This window comes from Taurulus bubalis (assembly GCF_910589615.1).
Source record: "Taurulus bubalis genome assembly, chromosome: 20".
In the NCBI taxonomy this organism is placed as follows: Eukaryota; Metazoa; Chordata; class Actinopteri; order Perciformes; family Cottidae; genus Taurulus; species Taurulus bubalis.
In genome coordinates this window covers 18,391,941-18,414,156 of record NC_136608.1, presented here as the reverse complement: position 1 = coordinate 18,414,156, position 22,216 = coordinate 18,391,941, and the positions used below count along the sequence as shown (strand labels likewise).

The 22,216-nt window shown below is 45.7% G+C and overlaps 3 protein-coding genes across 7 annotated transcripts; 2 read left to right on the top strand and 1 right to left on the bottom strand.

Moving 5' to 3' along the window:
• Positions 1-170: 170 nt before the first annotated feature.
• fbxo7 (F-box protein 7) lies at positions 171-4,502 on the top strand. 3 transcript variants are annotated; one of them, XM_079236428.1, is made up of 10 exons: positions 171-356; positions 534-656; positions 904-1,183; positions 1,544-1,762; positions 1,889-2,033; positions 2,801-2,884; positions 2,962-3,057; positions 3,151-3,327; positions 3,461-3,501; positions 3,892-4,502. In XM_079236428.1, the coding sequence occupies exons 2-10, from the start codon at positions 535-537 to the stop codon at positions 4,168-4,170; spliced, it is 1,443 nt and encodes a 480-aa protein (XP_079092554.1). In that variant the 5' UTR covers positions 171-356; position 534; the 3' UTR covers positions 4,171-4,502. The 3 variants fall into 3 exon arrangements, with proteins under 3 accessions (XP_079092554.1, XP_079092553.1, XP_079092555.1); XM_079236427.1 differs by having other exon boundaries at positions 1,541-1,762; XM_079236429.1 differs by lacking the exon at positions 3,892-4,502 and adding an exon at positions 3,610-3,711 and having other exon boundaries at positions 1,541-1,762.
• A 1,652-nt stretch (positions 4,503-6,154) lies between these two features.
• Positions 6,155-15,949, top strand: kiaa0930. The gene is made up of 10 exons (XM_079236299.1): positions 6,155-6,454; positions 9,839-9,999; positions 10,116-10,220; positions 10,437-10,514; positions 11,848-11,949; positions 12,112-12,252; positions 12,991-13,179; positions 13,445-13,604; positions 13,688-13,843; positions 14,064-15,949. Exons 1-10 carry the CDS (start codon positions 6,325-6,327, stop codon positions 14,102-14,104), a joined length of 1,263 nt encoding a protein of 420 aa, XP_079092425.1. The 5' UTR covers positions 6,155-6,324; the 3' UTR covers positions 14,105-15,949.
• Positions 14,410-19,821, bottom strand: nup50 (nucleoporin 50). 3 transcript variants are annotated; one of them, XM_079236298.1, is made up of 8 exons: positions 19,682-19,821; positions 18,865-18,942; positions 18,632-18,712; positions 18,342-18,522; positions 17,309-17,806; positions 17,117-17,201; positions 16,833-16,951; positions 14,410-16,687 (listed from the first exon to the last, which is right to left on the bottom strand). In XM_079236298.1, exons 2-8 carry the CDS (start codon positions 18,931-18,933, stop codon positions 16,488-16,490), a joined length of 1,233 nt encoding a protein of 410 aa, XP_079092424.1. In that variant the 5' UTR covers positions 18,934-18,942; positions 19,682-19,821; the 3' UTR covers positions 14,410-16,487. The 3 variants fall into 3 exon arrangements, with proteins under 3 accessions (XP_079092424.1, XP_079092423.1, XP_079092422.1); XM_079236297.1 differs by having other exon boundaries at positions 14,411-16,687; positions 18,865-18,964; XM_079236296.1 differs by having other exon boundaries at positions 14,412-16,687; positions 18,865-18,967.
• Positions 19,822-22,216: the final 2,395 nt, after the last annotated feature.

Here is a 22,216-nt window from a genome sequence, read left to right as displayed (position 1 = left end):
CAACTCGCAGCGTCATCGTGACGCAGCGAGTTAGCGCCTTCAGACCGGAAGCGAAAACGAAACGTTTCATTTCTTCTGAAACGACGAGTTTCTTTGTTGTTTTATTCATTTTTGCGTGAATGTGTCGGTGTTTTTCTTCACGTGGGAGTTAGTTTCCGCTAAATGAAATGAGTTGTTAATCTAAATTGAGTTGAATGATACAACACTAGCTTCAGGCTGCAGAGACGCAAACAGAGAAGAACATTAAATACAAACATGGAGATTCATGTGGAGAAAAGAGCAAATGAATGCCTCTAATCCAGCAGGATCACTTCCACATGTGAAAAGGAGATTCTCTACATACATTCAAGATCTAAGTAGCAGCTCCTGTGTAAATACAAACATTTTTAAAGATGTTCTTTCCACCAAACTATTAACTTTCACCCACATTCTAGAAATTACACGATCTGATCTGTCCTGCTGGAATACTTCAGTTTGTGAACGCGGTTCAAGGTCACGCAGGAGTTTGTGGATGACTGCGTCTCTTCCTGCAGGATGAAGCTGCGGGTTCGGATCAACCGGCGCACCAGCAGGGTGGAGTTACTGGGAGAGGATCCCAGTCTGAAGGATCTGGTGGATCACGTCAAGGAGACGCTGTTGTCCTCTGAGGGCCTCAGGTCAGACACCAGGATGCATGAAAGAGAAGACATGTTTGAGTTGCTCTTCATGTCCCCAGAATATCCAGTTTCTCCTGCTTTATGTGTTTATACTGTGGTTTTTTAATTGTGGTTAAATAAGTTCATTAAATAGGTTTTTTCTTTATTATCAAAGTAAAATTAGCTTGTTAATTTCAAGCATAAAGTATAGCAACTATTTAAAATGTTTCCTAGTTTGAGTAATGCATTATTGTGTCTTCTGTTTCAGTGCAGACACACAGTTTAGTTTGTCTCTGAACGCATCGGAGCTTCTGACGGACTCCGGTCAGACGCTGTCGTCCTGCGGCATCGTCTCCGGGGATCTGATCTGTGTCGTCCTGCCGGAGTCTGCAGCCGACAGCTCCACGCCCTCCACCAGCTCCACGCCCTCCACCAGCTCCACGCCCTCCACCAGCTCCACGCCCTCCACCAGCTCCAGCAGCAGCTCAGAGACCCGGAGGCAGCAGAACCAACCGACCAAGCGGACTGCTGTCATGACAACCAACCAGGTGAGGGAATCAACCAGTTCTTTAAAGTGAAGTCTATGCTTCATGTGTTAAAGCTGCATTCTCTCTCCTGACCACTAGGGGGCCGACTCCTCTGGTTGTATAGAAGTCTATGCTTCATGTGTTAAAGCTGCATTCTCTCTCCTGACCACTAGGGGGCGACTCCTCTGGTTGTATAGAAGTCTATGCTTCATGTGTTAAAAGGTCCAAGGCGTTGCTTTCACCTCATGAATCAACAGGATGTCAGAAGCTTGTGGGCCTTTTATAGAATGATCTATTGGAACCACTCGATCTCCACTTCAACCTGCCTCCCTACTGGTCAGACTGGTTTCTGAGTGTTGGACTGGTGTGTTTAACCAGCAGCCCAGCAGCAGCAGACCTGCAGCCGCCGCCTCTCCGTCCGAGGAGCCCCCCCGCGGGGAGCCCCCCCGCTGGGAGCCCATGCTGTGCGGCGAGGCGGAGGCCGGCCAGGCCCCGCTGTCCCTGGAGCTGCTGCTCCACTCGGCCCGGACCTCCAGACCCACCGACGCCCTGGTGGTGACCACGCACCTGCTGATGCTGGAGACCGGCTTCCTGCCACAGGTGTGTGTGTGTGTGTGTGTGTGTGTGTGTGTGTGTGTGTGTGTGTGTGTGTGTGTGTGTGTGTGTGTGTGTGTGTGTGTGTGTGTGTGTGTGTTAGTTATATGAACTGTGTGTGTGTGTGTGCAGAGCGGGGAGCTGAAGGCCTCTGACATGCCTGCAGGCTGGAGGTCCCCGTCTGGCGTCTACAAGCTGCAGTACTCTCACCCGCTGTGTGGAGGCAGCCTGGCCATGGTGGTGTGTGTGAGCATGGGCTCTGTGCTCGTCATCAACGGTGAGTTCCTCAAGGAGCGACACCAGAGAGTTGATCCTCAGTGTAGCGTTAACCGTCACAGGGTAAATACAGTCATCCAGTAAAATCAGTGTTTAGACCAGCAGGAGGAGAGCTAGTAACGTTAGCAGCACCGCTAACAGAGAACCAACAGGAGGAGAGCTAGTAACGTTAGCAGCACCGCTAACAGAGAACCAACACGAGGAGAGCTAGTAACGTTAGCAGCACCGCTAACAGAGAACCAACACGAGGAGAGCTAGTAACGTTAGCAGCACCGCTAACAGAGAACCAACACGAGGAGAGCTAGTAACGTTAGCAGCACCGCTAATGGAGAACCAACACGAGGAGAGCTAGTAACGTTAGCAGCACCGCTAATGGAGAACCAAGACGAGGAGAGCTAGTAACGTTAGCAGCACCGCTAACAGAGAACCAACAGGAGGAGAGCTAGTAACGTTAGCAGCACCGCTAACAGAGAACCAACACGAGGAGAGCTAGTAACGTTAGCATCACCGCTAACAGAGAACCAACAGGAGGAGAGCTAGTAACGTTAGCAGCACCGCTAACAGAGAACCAACAGGATGTTCACTTCAGTTACATGATGATGCGTTCAGGCTCTGCTCAGTGAAGATGAGTACTGGCTGAAGGTACATGATAACGTTCTCAGCGTAGTATAAACACAGTTTTAACGAGCCGTTTTATTTTTCTTGACTTTATGTATTTTCTAAGTATTAACAATAATAAAAGTAACGCGTGCTTCTTTCTCGCCGCAGCGACTCTGAAGGTGAACGAAACCGTCGACACGGTTCGTAAACTGTGTCTGAACCCGTCCGACTACGTGACGGACATGTGGCCAGGTACGGCTCTCTGATTGGTCGACAGAGTCGCAGCGTGAGCGGCAGCGATGATGTCATAACGTCTGCTGTCTGTCCAGGAGACAGTGCGGCCGCAGCCTTCAGAGACCTGAGCAAGCTGTCCCGGGTCTTCAAAGACCAGCTGGCGTACCCGCTGATCGCCGCCGCCAGAGACGGTACGGCCTCGAACACCCGACCTCACCGGTTACGTCATACATAACCATACATGCTGTGACCTCACTGTCACATCACCCCCGCCCGCTCTGCAGCCATGGCGCTGCCCGTGGCGTTCGGCCTCGCCGCTCTCCCCCCTGAGCTGGTCCTGCGGGTCCTGCGCCTGCTGGACGTGGGCTCGGTGCTCCGACTGGCGTCCGTCTGCAGACACCTGGGCGCGTCCGCGGCCGACTCGTCTCTGTGGAGACACCTGTACCGCCGAGACTTCTCAGGTGAGGACCCTAACCCGTCCTCTGGCGGAGCAATAATATGATCATAACCTGATCATAATATGATCATAATCTGATCATAATATGATCATAATCTGATAATAATATGATCATAATCTCCTGTGTTTGGGTTCAGATCGAGATCTCAGCCGGTCCAGAGACACCGACTGGAAGGAGGTGAGATCAATAAATATCACAAATATTCTCTTCATCCATTATCTCATATCTGGGTCGAGTCTCAGTGGCAGCAGGTCCAGTTCCTCATCTCCTTACTCTGTCTGTAAGGCTGAGCCCTACAGAGGACCTTAGAACCTCCATGAGGAACCGAAGGTCCTTCTCCATGGCCTCCCTGACCTCCTCCATGCCGGGTGTTAGCATCACGACCACGGCAGCTGCAGCCCTTCTGGCCTGCCGGTACCCTCAGCTGCTGCAGGAGACCCCTGGGCCAGCCGGGCCCGAAAGAGGTCCTCAAGGTTGGCCCAGGGGTCTCCTTCTGGCCTGCCGGTGCCCTCACGGATGAAGATGGATGGATGCATGTATTCATAATCATGTTTAAATGTTCTCCAGCTCTACAAGAAGTTCCATCAGGTTCGGCGTGAGCGGCGTCACCACGTGACCGGGCGCCGCGGCCTCCCTCCGTTCCAGCGGAACCCCTTCGTGCACCCCCCGCTGCACCCCCTGCTGCCCGGCATCATCGGGGGGGACTACGACCAGGCTCCGGGTCTGCCCCGCCTCCTCCTGCCCCGCTACGACCCCATCGGCCCGCCGCCGGGCCTCGAGCGGAGGCTCCCCCGGGTCCGGCCGCCGGGGGGGCGAGGGCCGGACGTCCGGAGGGGATTCATCTGAGCGGGTTCTGGTTCTTCTGCAGAAATAAACGCCACAGATGATCAATAACGCCGTTTATTCTTATTAGGCCGAAACAGGAAGCTGGTCACAGTTTCAAGACGTGTAAGTCGAGTCAGTGAGGGCCCAGACTTATATATATATATATATATATATATATACATACATACAATATAAACTGAAATTAAAACGGGTTTTGAAAATATTTTTGAGTTATTTTTATTTTCGCTAAACTAAACCTTTTACAAAAATAAGTCACAATGAGCGAATACTAATAACATTTTGTTTTCTTACCTTAAAACATTTCTAGTTTAATTATTAGTTGTCTTGTTATAATAAGGATGGAGAAAGATTTCATGTTTTCTGCTTTAAACATGAAAAGTAATTAAAAATGATAAATCTGACTTTTGTAACTTCTGCAGTAAAATACTTTAATATTAATATTATTAATGTTTGTTGTCTGTCAGTTTTTATAACTTTTCACTGCACTTTATTGGGATTAATTACATATTCATGTAACTGTTATTACATATATTACACATTATTATATAATGTTTGTGTAATAGTGTGTAATAAATGCCATTACATATTAATATAATATGTTTTTTTACTTTATTACATATTGTGTAATACATGTCATTACATATTAATGTTATATTACTTTATTACATATTATTTGTGTAATACATGTCATTACATATTAATGTTATATTACTTTATTACATATTATGTGTGTAATAATGTGTATTAAATGTCACTACATGCTAATGTAATAATGTCATTACATAATCATGTACTATAATACGTGTTAATGAGGACAGACAGAATAATAAAGGTTTAGTGAAATAAAATAAAACCTAAAACACCAACCGTCGTTTCCCTGGTCGGGAGCGCGTGAGACAATGACGTCATCTTTTGTCCTAAAACAAAGGATGCGTTTGTTTAATCAGCCGTGATTGCCCGGCGACGAGGTCCCCTCCGTGCGGGCGGAGCTTGCTGCGGTGAAACACCAGTGTATCAAACGATTCTGCTCCCCGTTACATCGTGTGACCTCCTCTGAATCACATCACGTGTTTACCGCCAGTCCAATGAGAGGACGCGCGAGCCGCCGTCACTAACGGCTGTGATCATGGTTTCCTTCTGGCGGGGCACGGGACTTAACGGGGACAGTTTTCACTGTAACACTTTGTCGTCAACACTGTAACATAACACGTGTAACGTCACACTCTTCTGTAACACCATGTAAAACCAGACACGTGACCTGGCGGTGAGACCGGAAGCTCATTTAAACCTCCACTGATGAACAGGGACGGTGTTTATGTTAGTCTCCGCCCACCAGCCGGGCGGGGACTATCCTTCTCACGCCAACCGTTAGTAGTCATGCTGACCGGGTGCGCCTGATTCATGACCCGCCGAGCGCCGGAGGAGAACAGACCCAGTTTACTGAATAAGAACTGTAAATATATATATATATATATATATCTTTCAAATATATTATTATATTAAATTCATACCTGTAGCTTGGTGTTAACTCGCATGAAGCAGATTCTGATCCTCGAATAATTATATAATTTATCAAAATGATTTATTGGATAATAAGTCACACAATTTGGTGTACAAAGTTATAGTTATGACATTAGTAAAACATATTCCTAATATAATTCATGATCAAAAATATAACTAGTCATAAAAACGGCTACATTTAAATGCTTCCAAACATATTTAAGAAACTCTCCAAAAATAAGTTTAATTCAACTTTATTTTTTTTATACGTTTTTGTTTCCTCCTTTACTATTTATTGTTTTGCCTGTGGTATAATTATTATTAAAAACAAGTTTTAATTACGCGGACGGGTCACTGAATGCGCCGGGTGACCGTATTCTCTGCTACACTGCCAGCTGCGCTGTCCCTTTAAGAGCCTCGTGTTGATACCGGAAGTGTGAGGGGTGTTTCCAGCTGATCTGCACAACAGAAGGACCGGAGTTTCTCTCCGCAGCTGCCCGCTCTCCCTGTCTCCTCCCCGGCAGCGCGGCACAGCTCACACCGGCCCCGGCGCGCGGCGCTCGGATTCACATCGGGGTTCGTCCGGGGGAAGACCCGGAGGGGAGCATCCTCGGCGGCCCTCCCGGCGCACACTGTCATGATCCCGGCGCGGACATGGCGTCCTTCCCCGCTTCGTGTCAGGCCGTCGGGCCCGAGGAGCCGGACGGCTCTCTGCGGGAGATGCTGAAGGCCATCGCGGACGAGAGGACCCGGCTGAGCGTGCGGCAGGAGAGCAGCGGGCTGGGTGAGCGGGGAGTACCACCTCATGTGTATTTGTACGTCAACCTGTTGTAATTGTACACACTCGGGGTAGGTACTTTAATGTGCGGCCTGTGACGTTCAGGGTCAAAGTGGAGGCTCGGAACTCCGACTACTTTGTCCCCACTGTTACTGTCAGTGATGCGATCAGAAAGATCGATTCCTTCTGACGTGAGAGGTACTTTCACCAGAGTACTCTGATAACAGAGACTACAGGTACTAGTACCACACTGTACAAGTACTCTGATAACAGAGACTACAGGTACTAGTACCACACTGTACAAGTACTCTGATAATAGAGACTACAGGTACTAGTACCACAATGTACAGATACTCTGCTACACATCAAATAACTAATACCACAATGTACAAATACTAGAGGAGAAGTTCTATACCACAGTAAAACCCTTAATGCAGAATGTCCTCACTCAGTATTTCATGTAGTAGTACTACATGTTATTACCTGAACAGTATTTTATGTTATTTCATGTGGTAATACTACATGTAACCCCCTAAAGGACCACTAGAACCTATAACCCCCTAAAGGACCACTAGAACCTAAAACCCCCTAAAGGACCACTAGAACCTATAACCCCCTAAAGGACCACTAGAACCTAAAACCCCCTAAAGGACCACTAGAACCTATAACCCCCTAAAGGACCACTAGAACCTAAAACCCCCTAAAGGACCACTAGAACCTAGAACCCCCTAAAGGACCACTAGAACCTATAACCCCCTAAAGGACCACTATAACCTCCTAAAGGACCACTAGAACCTCCTAAAGGACCACTAGAACCTATAACCCCCTAAAGGACCACTAGAACCTAGAACCCCCTAAAGGACCACTAGAACCTATAACCCCCTAAAGGACCACTATAACCTCCTAAAGGACCACTAGAACCTCCTAAAGGACCACTAGAACCTATAACCCCCTAAAGGACCACTAGAACCTAGAACCCCCTAAAGGACCACTAGAACCTATAACCCCCTAAAGGACCACTAGAACCTAAAACCCCCTAAAGGACCACTAGAACCTATAACCCCCTAAAGGACCACTAGAACCTATAACCCCCTAAAGGACCACTATAACCTCCTAAAGGACCACTAGAACCTCCTAAAGGACCACTAGAACCTATAACCCCCTAAAGGACCACTAGAACCTAGAACCCCCTAAAGGACCACTAGAACCTAGAACCCCCTAAAGGACCACTAGAACCTAGAACCCCCTAAAGGACCACTAGAACCTAAAACCCCCTAAAGGACCACTAGAACCTAAAACCCCCTAAAGGACCACTAGAACCTAGAACCCCCTAAAGGACCACTAGAACCTAAAACCCCCTAAAGGACCACTAGAACCTATAACCCCCTAAAGGACCACTAGAACCTAGAACCCCCTAAAGGACCACTAGAACCTCCACAGGACTAAGTCAAACCTTGAATTCATGTCACTGGGTTGAATCGCGGACCACTAGGACTGGTACTGGACTGGTACTGGTCTGGTACTGGTCTGGTACTGGTCTGGTACTTATTGTTTATTTAGTGTCTCTAATAAAACGTCTGTATATTTTAGCTAATTATCCTGAACTCCACTTGAAATGATCGGTCATTAACATATTTAAATTATTATGTTATTCAAGATTATGTAATTTTCACAATTGCAGTAATTATTATTTATTTGTGAATTACTTAGATTGTTGTTATTTTGATTTATCAGAGGGATCTGATATCTGGTTAGAAAACGTAGTTTGATATGACCGCTGATAAATGTACATAAGTAACTAACTAACTATGACCTTTATGTGTCATAGTTTAGAGAGTAAAGAGATATCTATATCTATATCTATATATATATATATATATAGATATATATATATCTATATCTATATCTATATATATATATATATATAGATATAGATATAGATATATATATATATATATATATATATATATATATATATATATATATATATATATATATATATATATAATCTCTTTACTCTCTAAACTAGGACACATAAAGGTCATTATTACGTCTGCTCTGGAGGCAGAAGCTGCAGACGAGACAGAGATGAACATCAATGATTCAGGTTTAATTACCTCGGAACCCGCCGGCGTCTCTGTCCACGGAGAACCTCGGCTATAAATAACGTTCTCCTGTTCAGCAGCAGACAGAAGGAACGACGAGACGGAGAAGAACACAAACGTCCTGCTGAATATTTCAGTTCCTTTCCTGGATTCACCCGTTTGCTTGTGAGAGACCGCAGGAGGTTCTAGTGGTCCTGGTTCTAGGGGTCCGTTAGGGGGTTCTAGGGGTCCTGGTTCTAGGGGCCCTTTAGGGGGTTCTAGTGGTCCGTTAGGAGGTTCTATGGGTCCTTTAGGGGGTTCTAGTGGTCCGTTAGGAGGTTCTATGGGTCCTTTAGGGGGTTCTAGTGGTCCGTTAGGAGGTTCTATGGGTCCTTTAGGGGGTTCTAGTGGTCCGTTAGGAGGTTCTATGGGTCCTTTAGGGGGTTCTAGTGGTCCGTTAGGAGGTTCTAGTGGTCCTGGTTCTAGTGGTCCTTTAGGGGGTTCTAGTGGTCCGTTAGGGGGTTCTAGTGGTCCTGGTTCTAGTGGTCCTGGTTCTAGTGGTCCGTTAGGAGGTTCTAGTGGTCCTGGTTCTAGGGGCCCTTTAGGGGGTTCTAGTGGTCCGTTAGGAGGTTCTATGGGTCCTTTAGGGGGTTCTAGTGGTCCGTTAGGAGGTTCTAGTGGTCCTGGTTCTAGGGGCCCTTTAGGGGGTTCTAGTTGTCCGTTAGGAGGTTCCGGTGGTCCTGGTTCTAGTGCTCTATTAGGAGGTCCTTTAGGTGGTTCTAGTGGTCTTATAGGAGGTTCTAGTGGTCCTGATTCTGGTGGTTCTAGAGGTCCTTTAGGTGGTTCTAAAACTGCAGCCTGACCTCGGCTCATGATATGTCTCCTCGCTGCCAGCAGAGATGCATTCTGGGTGATTCAGCTCACTTTCATCAGACGAGTGATGGAGCGCTTCATGGCACACTATTTATAAAACGAGATACGCAGCTAAAAATAGATCAGGACTTTTCTGAAGGTCTCTGTGCAGAACTCTGAAGAACATCCTCAGTCTGTGACGTCCATGTTTACTAAGCAGAGGCACCGAGAGGCCAGCAGGGGGCGACTCCTCTGGTTGTATAGAAGTCTATCTTCATGTGTTAAAGCTGCATTTTCTCTCCTGACCACCAGGGGGTGACTCCTCTGGTTGTATAGAAGTCTATCTTCATGTGTTAAAGCTGCATTTTCTCTCCTGACCACCAGGGGGTGACTCCTCTGGTTGTATAGAAGTCTATCTTCATGTGCTACGGCTGTGTCTTTGTGGTTCCGTCAGGCTGCTTTAAGGACGACCGCATCGTGTTCTGGACCTGGATGTTCTCCACCTACTTTATGGAGAAGTTCGCCCCCCGACAGGACGACATGCTGTTCTACGTCCGCAGGAAACTGGCCTACGTCAGCGCCGACGGCAGCGGCAGCGGCGGCGAGGGCAAGAAGGTCACACACACACACACACACACACACACACACACACACACACACACACACACACACACACACACACACACACACACACACACACAGCTATAAGATATAAGTGTGTGTTGTTCCAGGTGGAGGTGGAGGTCTACAGGAGAGACTCCAAGAAGTTGCCCGGCCTCGGGGACCCCGACATCGACTGGGAGGAGAGCGTCTACCTGAACCTCATTCTGCAGAAGGTCATATTATATTATTTATTATTTAAGTTGACGGTGAAGACCTGAAGGGAGTTTACTCAAAATCAATATTGTTTTTCACATATAGACATGAAGTAAATATTAATAAATAAGCAGGAACAAGACAAAAAAGTAGTAATTTGTGATATTTGTCTACTGACGACCACAATAACTTATCTTGTGTATCTTGTATAACTTGTGTATTTATATAACTTGCAGCTGGACTACGTGGTGACGTGTGCCGTCTGCACTCGCTCAGACGCCGGAGACATCCACATCCACAGGAAGAAATGTCAGGTATGAAGTGTTGAAGTGTCGGGGTGTGAAGTGTCGGGTATGAAGTGGCGGCGTATGAAGTGGCGGGTATAAAGTGTTGAAGTGTCGGGTGTGAAGTGTAGACGTGGCGGGTATGAAGTGGCGGGTATGAAGTGTCGGCATATGAAGTGGCGGGTGTGAAGCGTTGAAGTGTCGGGTATGAAGCGTTGAAGTGTCGGGTATGAAGCGTCGGGTGTGAAGTGTTGAAGTGTCGGGTATGAAGTGTTGAAGTGTCGGGTATGAAGTGTTGAAGTGTCGGGTATGAAGTGTTGAAGTGTCGGGTATGAAGTGTTGAAGTGTCGGGTATGAAGCGTCGGGTGTGAAGTGTTGAAGTGTCGGGTATGAAGTGTTGAAGTGTCGGGTATGAAGTGTTGAAGTGTCGGGTATGAAGTGTTGAAGTGTCGGGTATGAAGTGTTGAAGTGTCGGGTATGAAGCGTCGGGTGTGAAGTGTTGAAGTGTCGGGTATGAAGTGTTGAAGTGTCGGGTATGAAGTGTTGAAGTGTCGGGTATGAAGTGTTGAAGTGTCGGGTATGAAGTGTCGGGTATGAAGTGTTGAAGTGTCGGGTATGAAGTGTTGAAGTGTCGGGTATGAAGTGTTGAAGTGTCGGGTATGAAGCGTCGGGTGTGAAGTGTTGAAGTGTCGGGTATGAAGTGTTGAAGTGTCGGGTATGAAGTGTTGAAGTGTCGGGTATGAAGTGTCGGGTATGAAGTGTTGAAGTGTCGGGTATGAAGTGTTGAAGTGTCGGGTATGAAGTGTTGAAGTGTCGGGTATGAAGTGTTGAAGTGTCGGGTATGAAGCGTCGGGTGTGAAGTGTTGAAGTGTCGGGTATGAAGTGTTGAAGTGTCGGGTATGAAGTGTTGAAGTGTCGGGTATGAAGTGTCGGGTATGAAGTGTTGAAGTGTCGGGTATGAAGTGTTGAAGTGTCGGGTATGAAGTGTTGAAGTGTCGGGTATGAAGCGTCGGGTGTGAAGTGTTGAAGTGTCGGGTATGAAGTGTTGAAGTGTCGGGTATGAAGTGTTGAAGTGTCGGGTATGAAGTGTCGGGTATGAAGTGTTGAAGTGTTGGGTATGAAGTGTTGAAGTGTCGGGTATGAAGTGTCGGGTATGAAGTGTTGAAGTGTCGGGTATGAAGTGTTGAAGTGTCGGGTATGAAGTGTTGACGTGTCGGATATGAAGTGTTGAAGTGTCGGGTATGAAGTGTTGAAGTGTCGGGTATGAAGCGTCGGGTGTGAAGTGTTGACGTGTCGGGTATCAAACCCCCGGCTGCTTGGCGGCGGCGTCCATCACGTTAACGAAGCTGAACTGTGTTCACAGGAAGTGTTCGCGTCTCCCAGCAAACACGCCATGGACAGCAAAGGGGAGGAGTCTAAGATGAGCTACCCCAACATCTTCTTCATGATCGACAACTTTGAGGAGGTAGCACAGAATGACGTGTTTAGAGGCGTTCAGGGACCGTCGGAAAGAAGAAAATCTGACAAAAAATCATGCATACATCAGTTTTTCTTAATTTGCTGTGTTTATGTTTTATTCTTTTAATTTAGTTGTTTTCCCTTCAGTGATGATTCTTCCTGCGCGCAGGTGTTCAGTGACATGACGGTGGCCGAGGGCGAGATGGTGTGTGTGGAGCTGGTGGCGAGTGACAAGAGCAACACCTTCCAGGGCGTCATCTTCCAGGGCTCGATCCGCTACGAGGCCCTGAAGAAGGTCTATGACAACCGGGTAAGAGCTAACATGCTAACGCTAATCTAGGAAGTCCACTAACGAGCTTTCAGCAGCTTCTCTTTGTCTTCATCCGTTCAATTAACTAGCGTTGAAGTTAGCGTGTCAATGTTAACTGTACCCGCGGTAGTCGCGCTAAAATTAGCTTTGTTATTCACTGCTGCTTTATATATTTCTTTCTTATTCTTAATATTTTTTTATTAACGTTTTCAATAACCCGCATATTAAAAGCTAATGCTACTATATCATGTTAAAACATTAGTATGTTCCATAGCTAACTATAACTGTGAGCATCTTAACATGCTAACAGTAGTATGCTAAGATGCTAACATTAGCATTATTATTTAAATTCAAAGTTGATATTGCAAAGTAAACCAAAAGAAACATGCCTATTAAAGCTAATGCTAATATAACATGATGAGCGTTAGCATGCTAACAGTAACATGCTAACTGTAGCATGCTAAGATGCTAACAGCGGATAGTAATGGCACTAGCTAACACGAGTAGCATATCAACACATGTTAGTAGGTTCTAGTAGCATATTAGCCTGTTGATTCTAGCTTAAATTACGCTTAAATCATAGCTGAAGCTAACTGCTAAAGTCCCGCAGGAGTTATTGTTTATTGACACAAAACTCTATAATTAAATACAAATTTAACACAATGTGTTTCAGGTTTATTGAAGAGTAGGTTTCCACATCTTCCCACATACAATAACATGCCTCATGTGCTGCTTCAGGTGAGCGTAGCTGCTAAAATGGCCCAGCGGATGTCTTTCGGCTTCTACAAGTACAACAACATGGAGTTCGTGAGGATGAAGGGTCCGCAGGGCAAAGGTCACGCTGAGATGGCCGTCAGCAGGGTGCCGACCGGAGACACCTCCCCCTGCGGCACCGAGGAGGACCCGGCGTCGCCCGAGCACGAGAGGGTGAGGAAAACAAACGCACCCAAACCCTGAGTGAATGTGTGCAAGTATTACACCACCTCTGAGTACTTCAGTCGGGTGCGTAACGCGCTGCGTCTGTGCGTAACGCGCTGCGTCTGTGCGTAACGCGCTGCGTCTGTGCGTAACGCGCTGCGTCTGTGCGTAACGCGCTGCGTCTGTGCGTAACGCGCTGCGTCTGTGCGTAACGCGCTGCGTCTGTGCGTAACGCGCTGCGTCTGTGCGTAACGCGCTGCGTGCGTCTCTCCAGGTGACGTCCTTCAGCACGCCGCCCACGCCGGAGAGGAACCGGCCGTCCTTCTTCTCTCCGTCTCTGAGACGCAAAGCGCCGCGAAGCCGAAACTCCGAGATGAAGAAGTCTCACTCGGCCAACGACAGCGAGGAGTTCTTCAGGGAAGAGGAGGACGAAGGTAGGACCCGGAGGGAGGGGGGGGGTCCCCGTTAGCGATGATGATGATGATGATGGAACATGTTCTTATTCCACGCTCCTCAGATCTCCACACCTCCTCCAACCTCCGCTCTCGCTCTCTGTCGGGAACCGGCCGCTCGCTGGTCGGCTCCTGGCTCAAGCTCAACCGGACAGAAGACTACTTCCTGCTCTACTCTCACCTGACCTACGTCACGCTGCCGCTGCACCGCATCACCGCAGGTCAGAGGTCATGTGATGACCATGTAGTAACATGTAGTAACATAAGAAGACGTCTGGTCTCCCCAGACATCCTGGAGGTGAGGCAGAAGCCCATCCTGATGTAATAACATGTGATGATGTAATAACATGTAACGTGTCCCCAGACATCCTGGAAGTGAGGCAGAAGCCCATCCTGATGTAATAACATGTGATGATGTAATAACATGTAACGTGTCCCCAGACATCCTGGAGGTGAGGCAGAAGCCCATCCTGATGACGTAGCGGCTGCCTCCTCAGCATCACAAGTGCCTCCTGCATCAGGCCACAGCAGCGCCCCCCGGTGTCCGGACCGAGACCAACAACCAAACACCTGCTTCAGAGGAGACGAACAAACCAGCCATTCAGGAAGTGCCTCTTCTTCTTCTCTTCGCTTCCTGCTGCAGCGGGTCACGTGACCTCCAGTGTGAAAAGGCGATTGGCTGAACTCTGACCAGGAAGTGAAGAATGTCTTCTTGTAAATATCCTGCTGCTTTACTCACCGGAGGCTCCGTTCCTTTTTTAAATAAGATCCACGACGAGTGTTTTTGTACGAGGAAGCAGGAAGCGGAGACGGCTTCGGTCCTCTGCCTGTTTTCATCCGTGTGTTGACTAACGTCTCATTTAGTCTCTGAATGTCCAACATATGAAGAAAACCACTAATGTCCGTCACTACATGGATACTCTGTCAGTGAAACGAGCTCAAAGAACTTGTAGAAGCACTGAGGACGTCACCAGCAGCGACTTTTCTTTCACCGTTTCATCAGCTTTGGTTAACTAAATAATCCATTCTCAATTATTACTACTTCAACAAAGAAAATGAATAAAAAATCACTTTTACTTTACTTGAAAAAATGACCCGAATAATTCACAATATCAGGATAAAATCAATTTTACCATAATTTTGAGCATGTGATCAAATAATTAACAAATAAAACAGTTAATGTCTCTACAAGATGACTTAACTAAACAGTAATTACCTTTCCTTCAACGGATCATTTAAATCCTGAGTCATCTATTTATAATAATCTGTATATTTATGTTTGAACTCACCAACAGTTTCTAATGTTTACAGCAACAAACAGTATTATTATTATTATTATTATTATAATAACTACATTTAAATATTCAGAGGAAACACTTTTAATGAATTAAGACAGAAAAGAAGCATTGAGCTTCTTTAACAACTCAACGTCATTAAAGTTAATTATTTATGTTTGTTTATCTAAACAAAACTTCAGGAGTCACGAAAACACGTCTTTAATATCAAAACATTGAATCTGCTTCTTCTCTGAAGATCGTCTTCAGTTGATTTAAAAACCAGGAGCCATCGGATGAAATGTCTCCAGCTCCAGGATGATTATGATATATATTCATATTAATATATATTAAAATATATATAAATGAGCTGAGTGTCGATAAGAAACTAGTCGACTTTTCAGAAGTTAAAAAGAATCACAGCTTTGTGCTTTAAAAACAAACGAAGTGACTTGAAAAACCACAGAAGAAGAAAACGTGGCGCTGAGTTTAAGGGAAAGAATAAAATGTTTTAGTTTTTCTCCCTTTGAGCTGAAGCGTCGAATCTGAACGAGACTTCCAGGTTTCTTCTTTCGCTTCACGTTTTAAACCTTTAAACTTCCAAAATCCACGAGCAGATCTCATAAAGTTTAAAATATTAAAATCAAACGTCACGCCGTCTGTAATCAATAATCACTTGGACTCATCAATAACCCAGCTCAAATGTTTTAGTTTGTTAATTTATGGACCAAGACAAACAAATAAGTTAAGAGAAATAATCAGAATTAAAAATGTGATTTATTGATTACTAATAACTAGGTTTATTATTGATTAGGTCTAAATATCTACGAATGATTGAAAGCGATCAGAAACTTTCCCAACGCTCCGACGTCTTTTTGAAGATGTTCATGTTTTAACGTGACGCCGCTGGAGGCGGAGCTCGTTATTGATCGTGGATCAGAGTTGAATGTATTGATCTCACTGCAAAGCCTTTTGTACACAAGCGGCTCAGAGCATGTTGTCGTCTCACTTTGTTGTTGTTTATTTATTGAAATACACGTTGACAGAAAAACACTTTGTTTCCTGATTTATTTGAAGAGAAGTTTCCTCTTTGACTCGTGAACATGAACGACTGACTTAGGAATAATGAAGGGAAGCATGACATCACGCAGAAGAAGAAGAAGAAGAACGCAGACGAGCTCCTCGGCTCCTTTATTCCCCGTGAGACGCTCAGGCCACAGGAAACAACAACAGAGTTCAGGAAGTTAAAACGCCGACACGACCGACCAATAAATAGTTCCCACGGAAACACGGAACCCTCGTTCACCAAAAGGAAAAACCAGTCGCTGCGAGAACTTCATCTGGAAACCTTGAACTCAGGAGGAGGAGGATGAGGAGGAGGAAGAGATGACTTCCTGTTGAGTGTCGGACCAGAGGAATGTGGACGACCTGCTTCTCTCCAGGAAATATAACATTTCACAGTATGACGACCAATTTATTGTGGAGAGGTGTGTGTGTGTGTGTGTGTGTGTGTGTGTGTGTGTGTGTGTGTGTGTGTGTGTGTGTGTGTGTGTGTGTGTGTGTGTGTGTGTGTGTGTGTGTGTGTGTGTGCTCAGCCCCTCTTCTCCTCCAGCGTGCGCTGCAGCTCGTCGGCGTCCTCTGAGGTCTTGACCCGGATCAGGAGGGGAACCGGGCCGTCGGGGTTCTTGTCGTCCACGGCCGGGTTCGGCACGCAGACCACCATCACGTTGTTCTTGCCGACCCGGGAGCACGGCATGGACGCCTGCAGCAGGATGTTCAGCAGGATGTTCCCTTCAGAATAAAAGCACCAGAGTGAGTCTTCTGGATCCGACGCTCAATTCTTTCATTAAATACATTCAGTTTTAAAAAGAGGTGTGTGTGTGTGTGTATGTGTGTGTGTTTATATATATATATATATATATATTTATTTTAGTACCCAGGTTGGTGTCGGCTCTGATGAGCATCTGAACTTTCCCGTCTTCGGTGTGTTTGAGGTGCAGAGTTCCAACCCCTTTCTCCTTGAACTCTGAGTCCTTCTTGTAGAACAGTTTGCACCTGAAACACCAACAAAGAGAGAGAGAGATATATTTGATGTATTTCCCTCATATAGAGAAATACTTATTATTGTCCAGTAATGAGATCAATAAAACATCTTTCCTGTAATAAATGCTCCACATTAAAGTGAAATATCATATATATATATATTATAGTCTGACGTACTTCCGGGAGTAGAAGGCGTCGTCCTCCTTCACCTCCTTGATGTCGGCTTTGGGTGGCTCGTCTGACTCCTCCTCTCCGTTCTCGTCTGCACAGAAAATACAAAGACAACTTTATTGACAACATCAAGAGACGCGGCGGTGTGGAGTCGTGTGACGTCATCGCCTAGACTCGTCTGTTATAAACCGGCTGTACCTGGGGGCCGGGCGGCCTCGGGCGTGGCCCCGAACAGGGAGGAAGAGGAGGAGAAGGAGAAGCTGGGCGGGGCTTTGGGCCCCAGGGAGCCGAGCAGAGAGCCGTCCACCTTCTGCCCGAAGTTAAAGGAGACGCCGGGGCTCCTGGACGAGGCTTCTGTCGGGGCCTTGCTGAAGGAGAGGAGAGCGGAGGCCGGGGAGGAGCAGGCGGCGGCAGGAGGAGGGCTGGCCGGAGCCGGAGCCGGAGCCGGCTTCTCCCCGTAGCGCTGCTCGATGCTGGCCAGGTGCTGCTCGTAGTCCCTGAAGATGGGGTTCAGGTCGCACAGCGGGTTTCCGTTCACGTGCTTCGTGATCCAGTCCCTCACCGAGCAGTTGAGCGCCGTGAGCTGCCGGCTGTACTCCTTGCTGCCGCCGGCGCCGCTTTGAGCCGCGAGCGGGCCGCTGCCATTGGTCTGCTGGGCCGTGATGTCAGAGGAGGCGCGGCCAGTGAAGGTCAGACCTGAGGACGAGAGGGAGGAGCTGTGATGTGGAACAGCTGACGAACGCCACGGTAACAAGCACCGCTCAGCCAGCAGCTCTAAAACATCATTGATGTCAGACGTTGATCTTTCCGACGGTCCTTGAACACACCGTGTGACCAACGCTTCCGCCAGAAAAAGGAACCAAAATGAAACTTTTTGGTTCGATTAGTTTACATTATGATTATTAGTCATGACTCACTTTCCATTCAAGTAGATTTCAGTAAGACGCCTACAAAATAAAGCTTCCCGTGGTTCTAATGGTCTCATAAAAGACTTTTATTGTGAAAATGTTGACAAAGAACAAAGTCATGAAAAGCTGTGGAGTCTGTTGTTATGAAACAACTGGAGGAGAATATGTAGATCTTTGCTCAGCATTAAGGACTCCGTCCCCCATGATGCACTGGGGCAGGCGGACGTTACATCATTGAATAAACACGCCGTGTTAATCAGCACAGAACATCCGGTGGGGCGTCCTCTCACTTCCTGTCCAGGAAACCAAGATGGCGGCCTCACCTGGAGTGGAGGTGGAGGTCACGGTGGGAGAAGAGAACCCGGAGAACGGCGGCGCGCCGCTCCCGTTGGTCAGGCCGCTGAGGCCCGTGAAGCCGCCGGCGCCGAACCCGGAGAACGCCGTGGGAGCGGCGCCGCTCAGAGAGAACCCTTTGAACCCTTTGAAGGACCCGGTGCCGTCGGCCTGAAAGAGACAAGCGTTAGACGGCTCTGTAGAACAGACTGAAGAGGCTCTGTAGAACAGACTGAAGAGGTTCTGTAGAACAGACTGAAGAGGTTCTCCAGGGTTCTACCTCGCCGACGGTCCTGCGCTTGGCCTTCTTGATCGGCCGGCTCTTCAGCACGTCTTCACTCGCCACGAGAAACGTCCCGGCCTTCAGGGAGACAAGAGACACACAATGACACACAACAGACTCACACTCTCTCTCTCACACACAATCTCTCTCTCTCTCTCTCTCTCTCTCTCTCTCTCTCTCTCTCTCTCTCTCTCTCTCTCTCTCTCTCTCACACACACACACACACTCACCTCCTCCTCCTCCTCCTCGTGGTCCCAGTTCCGGTCCGTGAGTTCCTTGTCAGCGATCCTCTTCGCCATCCCAGCGCTCTGAAGGACGGAGAACCAGCAGCTACTGGGAGAGAACCAGCAGAACATGTTCCTAACAATTAGTATAATATATAATAATAATAATAATAATAATAATAATAATAATCTGTACATCATGCAGCCTGTAGATATTAAAGTAGTATACAGATGCATTATATCAACGTACTATAGAGATATTAACCTCAGAAATACATAAAACACCTGTGCTAAAGTAGTAATATAGAAGTATTATATCAAAGTACTATATAGAAGTATTTCCACAGTAAACCTTATAAACACCACGAGATGAAGTTGAGGAACAGTGACGTCACGTCAATCCACTGTTTACGGGGGTCACCGGGTCTACGGGGGTCGCCGGGGGGCTACCGGGTGGTTACCGGGTCTAGGGTGGTTACCGGGTGGTTACCGGGTCTACGGGGGTTACTGGGGGGCTACCGGGTGGTTACCGGGTCTAGGGTGGTTACCGGGTGGTTACCGGGTCTACGGGGGTTACTGGGGGGCTACCGGGTGGTTACCGGGTCTAGGGTGGCTACCGGGTGGTTACCGTACCGGCGGTAGAGACCTACCGACCCGGTCACCCCGGGAGCAACTCACCCGCCGTCGGTGCCGGTGAGTTACCGGCGGTAGCGGCTCACCGGGCCCACTCCCGGTGACGCTAGCACGTTAGCACGACGATAACCGCTCGTGCTAGCGTGCTAACGTGCTAGCGCCGGATCCCGCTGTTTGGACATTATCGTACCTTTAACCGGGACGCAGAGTCCAACCGCCGCCGCTGGGTGGTTCACGGGCGGCTCCGCGGGGCGCAGCCGGTCTCTGGGCCGGTAGATAACCTCCGTCGCGGTAAACGTCTCTGTGTTTTGAACGAGCCTTCCTCACGCCGCCATTTTACCGAGCGGTGTATATCCGCATGGGAAAGCGCGTCCACCCGTGTTGCGCATGCGCAGCAGACGGCGTTCCCTTCAGCATGGGAGTCGTAGTCTTTAGCGATTTACCTTTTTTCTTTATTATATTTATATATCAATTACACACGTATCTTTTTTTTCTAGTTCTGCGTGGATAGATAACAATATATTTTAAGATTTGTATTAGTTGTTATTTCTGTCTTTTTCGCACATTTGGACATACTATATTGATATATTTTACAAAAAAATAGTCTTCAGCGCTATTTTTTGGCAAAATATAGTAATAAAAAAATAACAGGAAATAACAAACTTTTCCTGACTTCTTTGAAGAGATTTTTGAGGAAACACCTACTTGTGAGTTTTGTCTCCCCCTGGTGGAAGTAAACAGAACACAACCTGAACATCATATCTGGATATGTTGACTGGAAATATTTGTTTAAAATTATGTGAAATGAGTAGAAATTTGTTCTGCATCATTTCATCACAACTGAAGGAACCAAAGCATTTTATAAAGTAACCAGGAAGTCATTATTTAACGTTGAAGATGAACACGGACAGATGAGGCGTCACGTGATTTTAAATCACAGCCTTATGCAAACTGAAGGTTGTTGCTCATTGAGAAAAAACAAATAGAAATAAGTCAAAATAAAATGATCACAGTGAATGTTCACAGTAAATGTTCTTATATATATATTCATATTGTGTATCTATTTATATATATAAATATATCTATTTATATGTAAATATATCTATTTATATATATAAATATATGTATTTATATATTCATATTTTGTATCTATTTATATATACATATATTCATATTTTGTATTTATATATATTTATTTATATATTCATATTTTGTATCTATTTATATATATATTGTATTTATACATATTTATATATTCATATTTTGTATTTATATATATAAATATATGTATTTCATATTTTGTATCTATTTACATATATAAATATATATATTCATATTTTGTGTTATATATATAAATATATATATATATATACATCCATATTTTATACGTACATATATAAATATATATATTCATATTTTGTATTGATATACTTTCTCTGTTAAAGCAGTTCCTCTTTCTCTCACCTTGCCGTGACGTCAGAAGAACTTCATGAAACTGATTCACTGTGTTTATTCAGAAAGCACAGGAATCATAAAGTCATGTTCATATGTTTCTGTTGTTCACGTTGCAGAACAGACAACTCCACATGTTACACAAGAGGAAAACACAATGGATTCATATTCAGTCATTTATTCATTCACACATTCATGTATGTGTTCTTTTATGTGTTCAATAATTCCTTCAGTCACTTGTTTATTTAATGTATTCACTCCTTCATTCATTTATTTATGCATACATTTTATGTATTTATTCATTCTTTCAGTCACTATTGTTTAAGTTTAATTTATTTCCTAAATAAAACTCTCTGTGCTGCACACACCTTTCATCACAGCTGTCTTTATTTGTGTATGTATTCTATTTGTATTTCATCCATTTCATGAATGGGTTTATTCATTCTGTCATTCAGCTATCTCATTGAACAGATGAATGAATGAATCTCTCTTTCATCCGTTTCTTTCCTCTTTAATCAAGAGTTTAAAATACAACTCTCTTTTAAAGTCTTTTAAAGAGCTGTAATTAATGATGTCATCATGACATCTGATGACATCATGACGTCTGATGACATCATGACGTCTGATGACATCATGTTGCTTCATGTTCTCTGATTGGACGGATCTGATGTCGCTATCTGACAACGTAATTATAATGAAGAGGAAGACGATGATGGTGAAGCAGGTTCTACACGTCTCTGGTGATCTGCTCATGTTCTGTTGGATCTGCTCATGTACTATTGGATCTGCTCAGGTTCTGTTGGATCTGCTCATGTTCTATTGGATCTGCTCATGTTCTATTGGATCTGCTCAGGTTCTGTTGGATCTGCTCATGTTCTATTGGATCTGCTCAGGTTCTGTTAGATCTGCTCATGTTCTATTGGATCTGCTCAGGTTCTGGTGAGGCACGAGGCCCCCTGGAGGCCCAGACCGGAACTCCAGCCTGAAGAAAGGTCCAGACCTCATGTCACTTCATTCTGAGGTCAAAACAACAATATTTATACTGACAGACATTTAATCTGTAAATATATATATATATATATATATATATATATATATATATATATTATTATTATTTTTTATATATATATATATATATTTACACTGACAGACATTAAATCTGTAAATAAATTCAGCTCAAAACAATTCACTGCAACAATAAAACACTTATTAAAGTATAAAGGTAAACATATGTATCCATATATATGTGGATGTGTTTTATATGTATCTATAG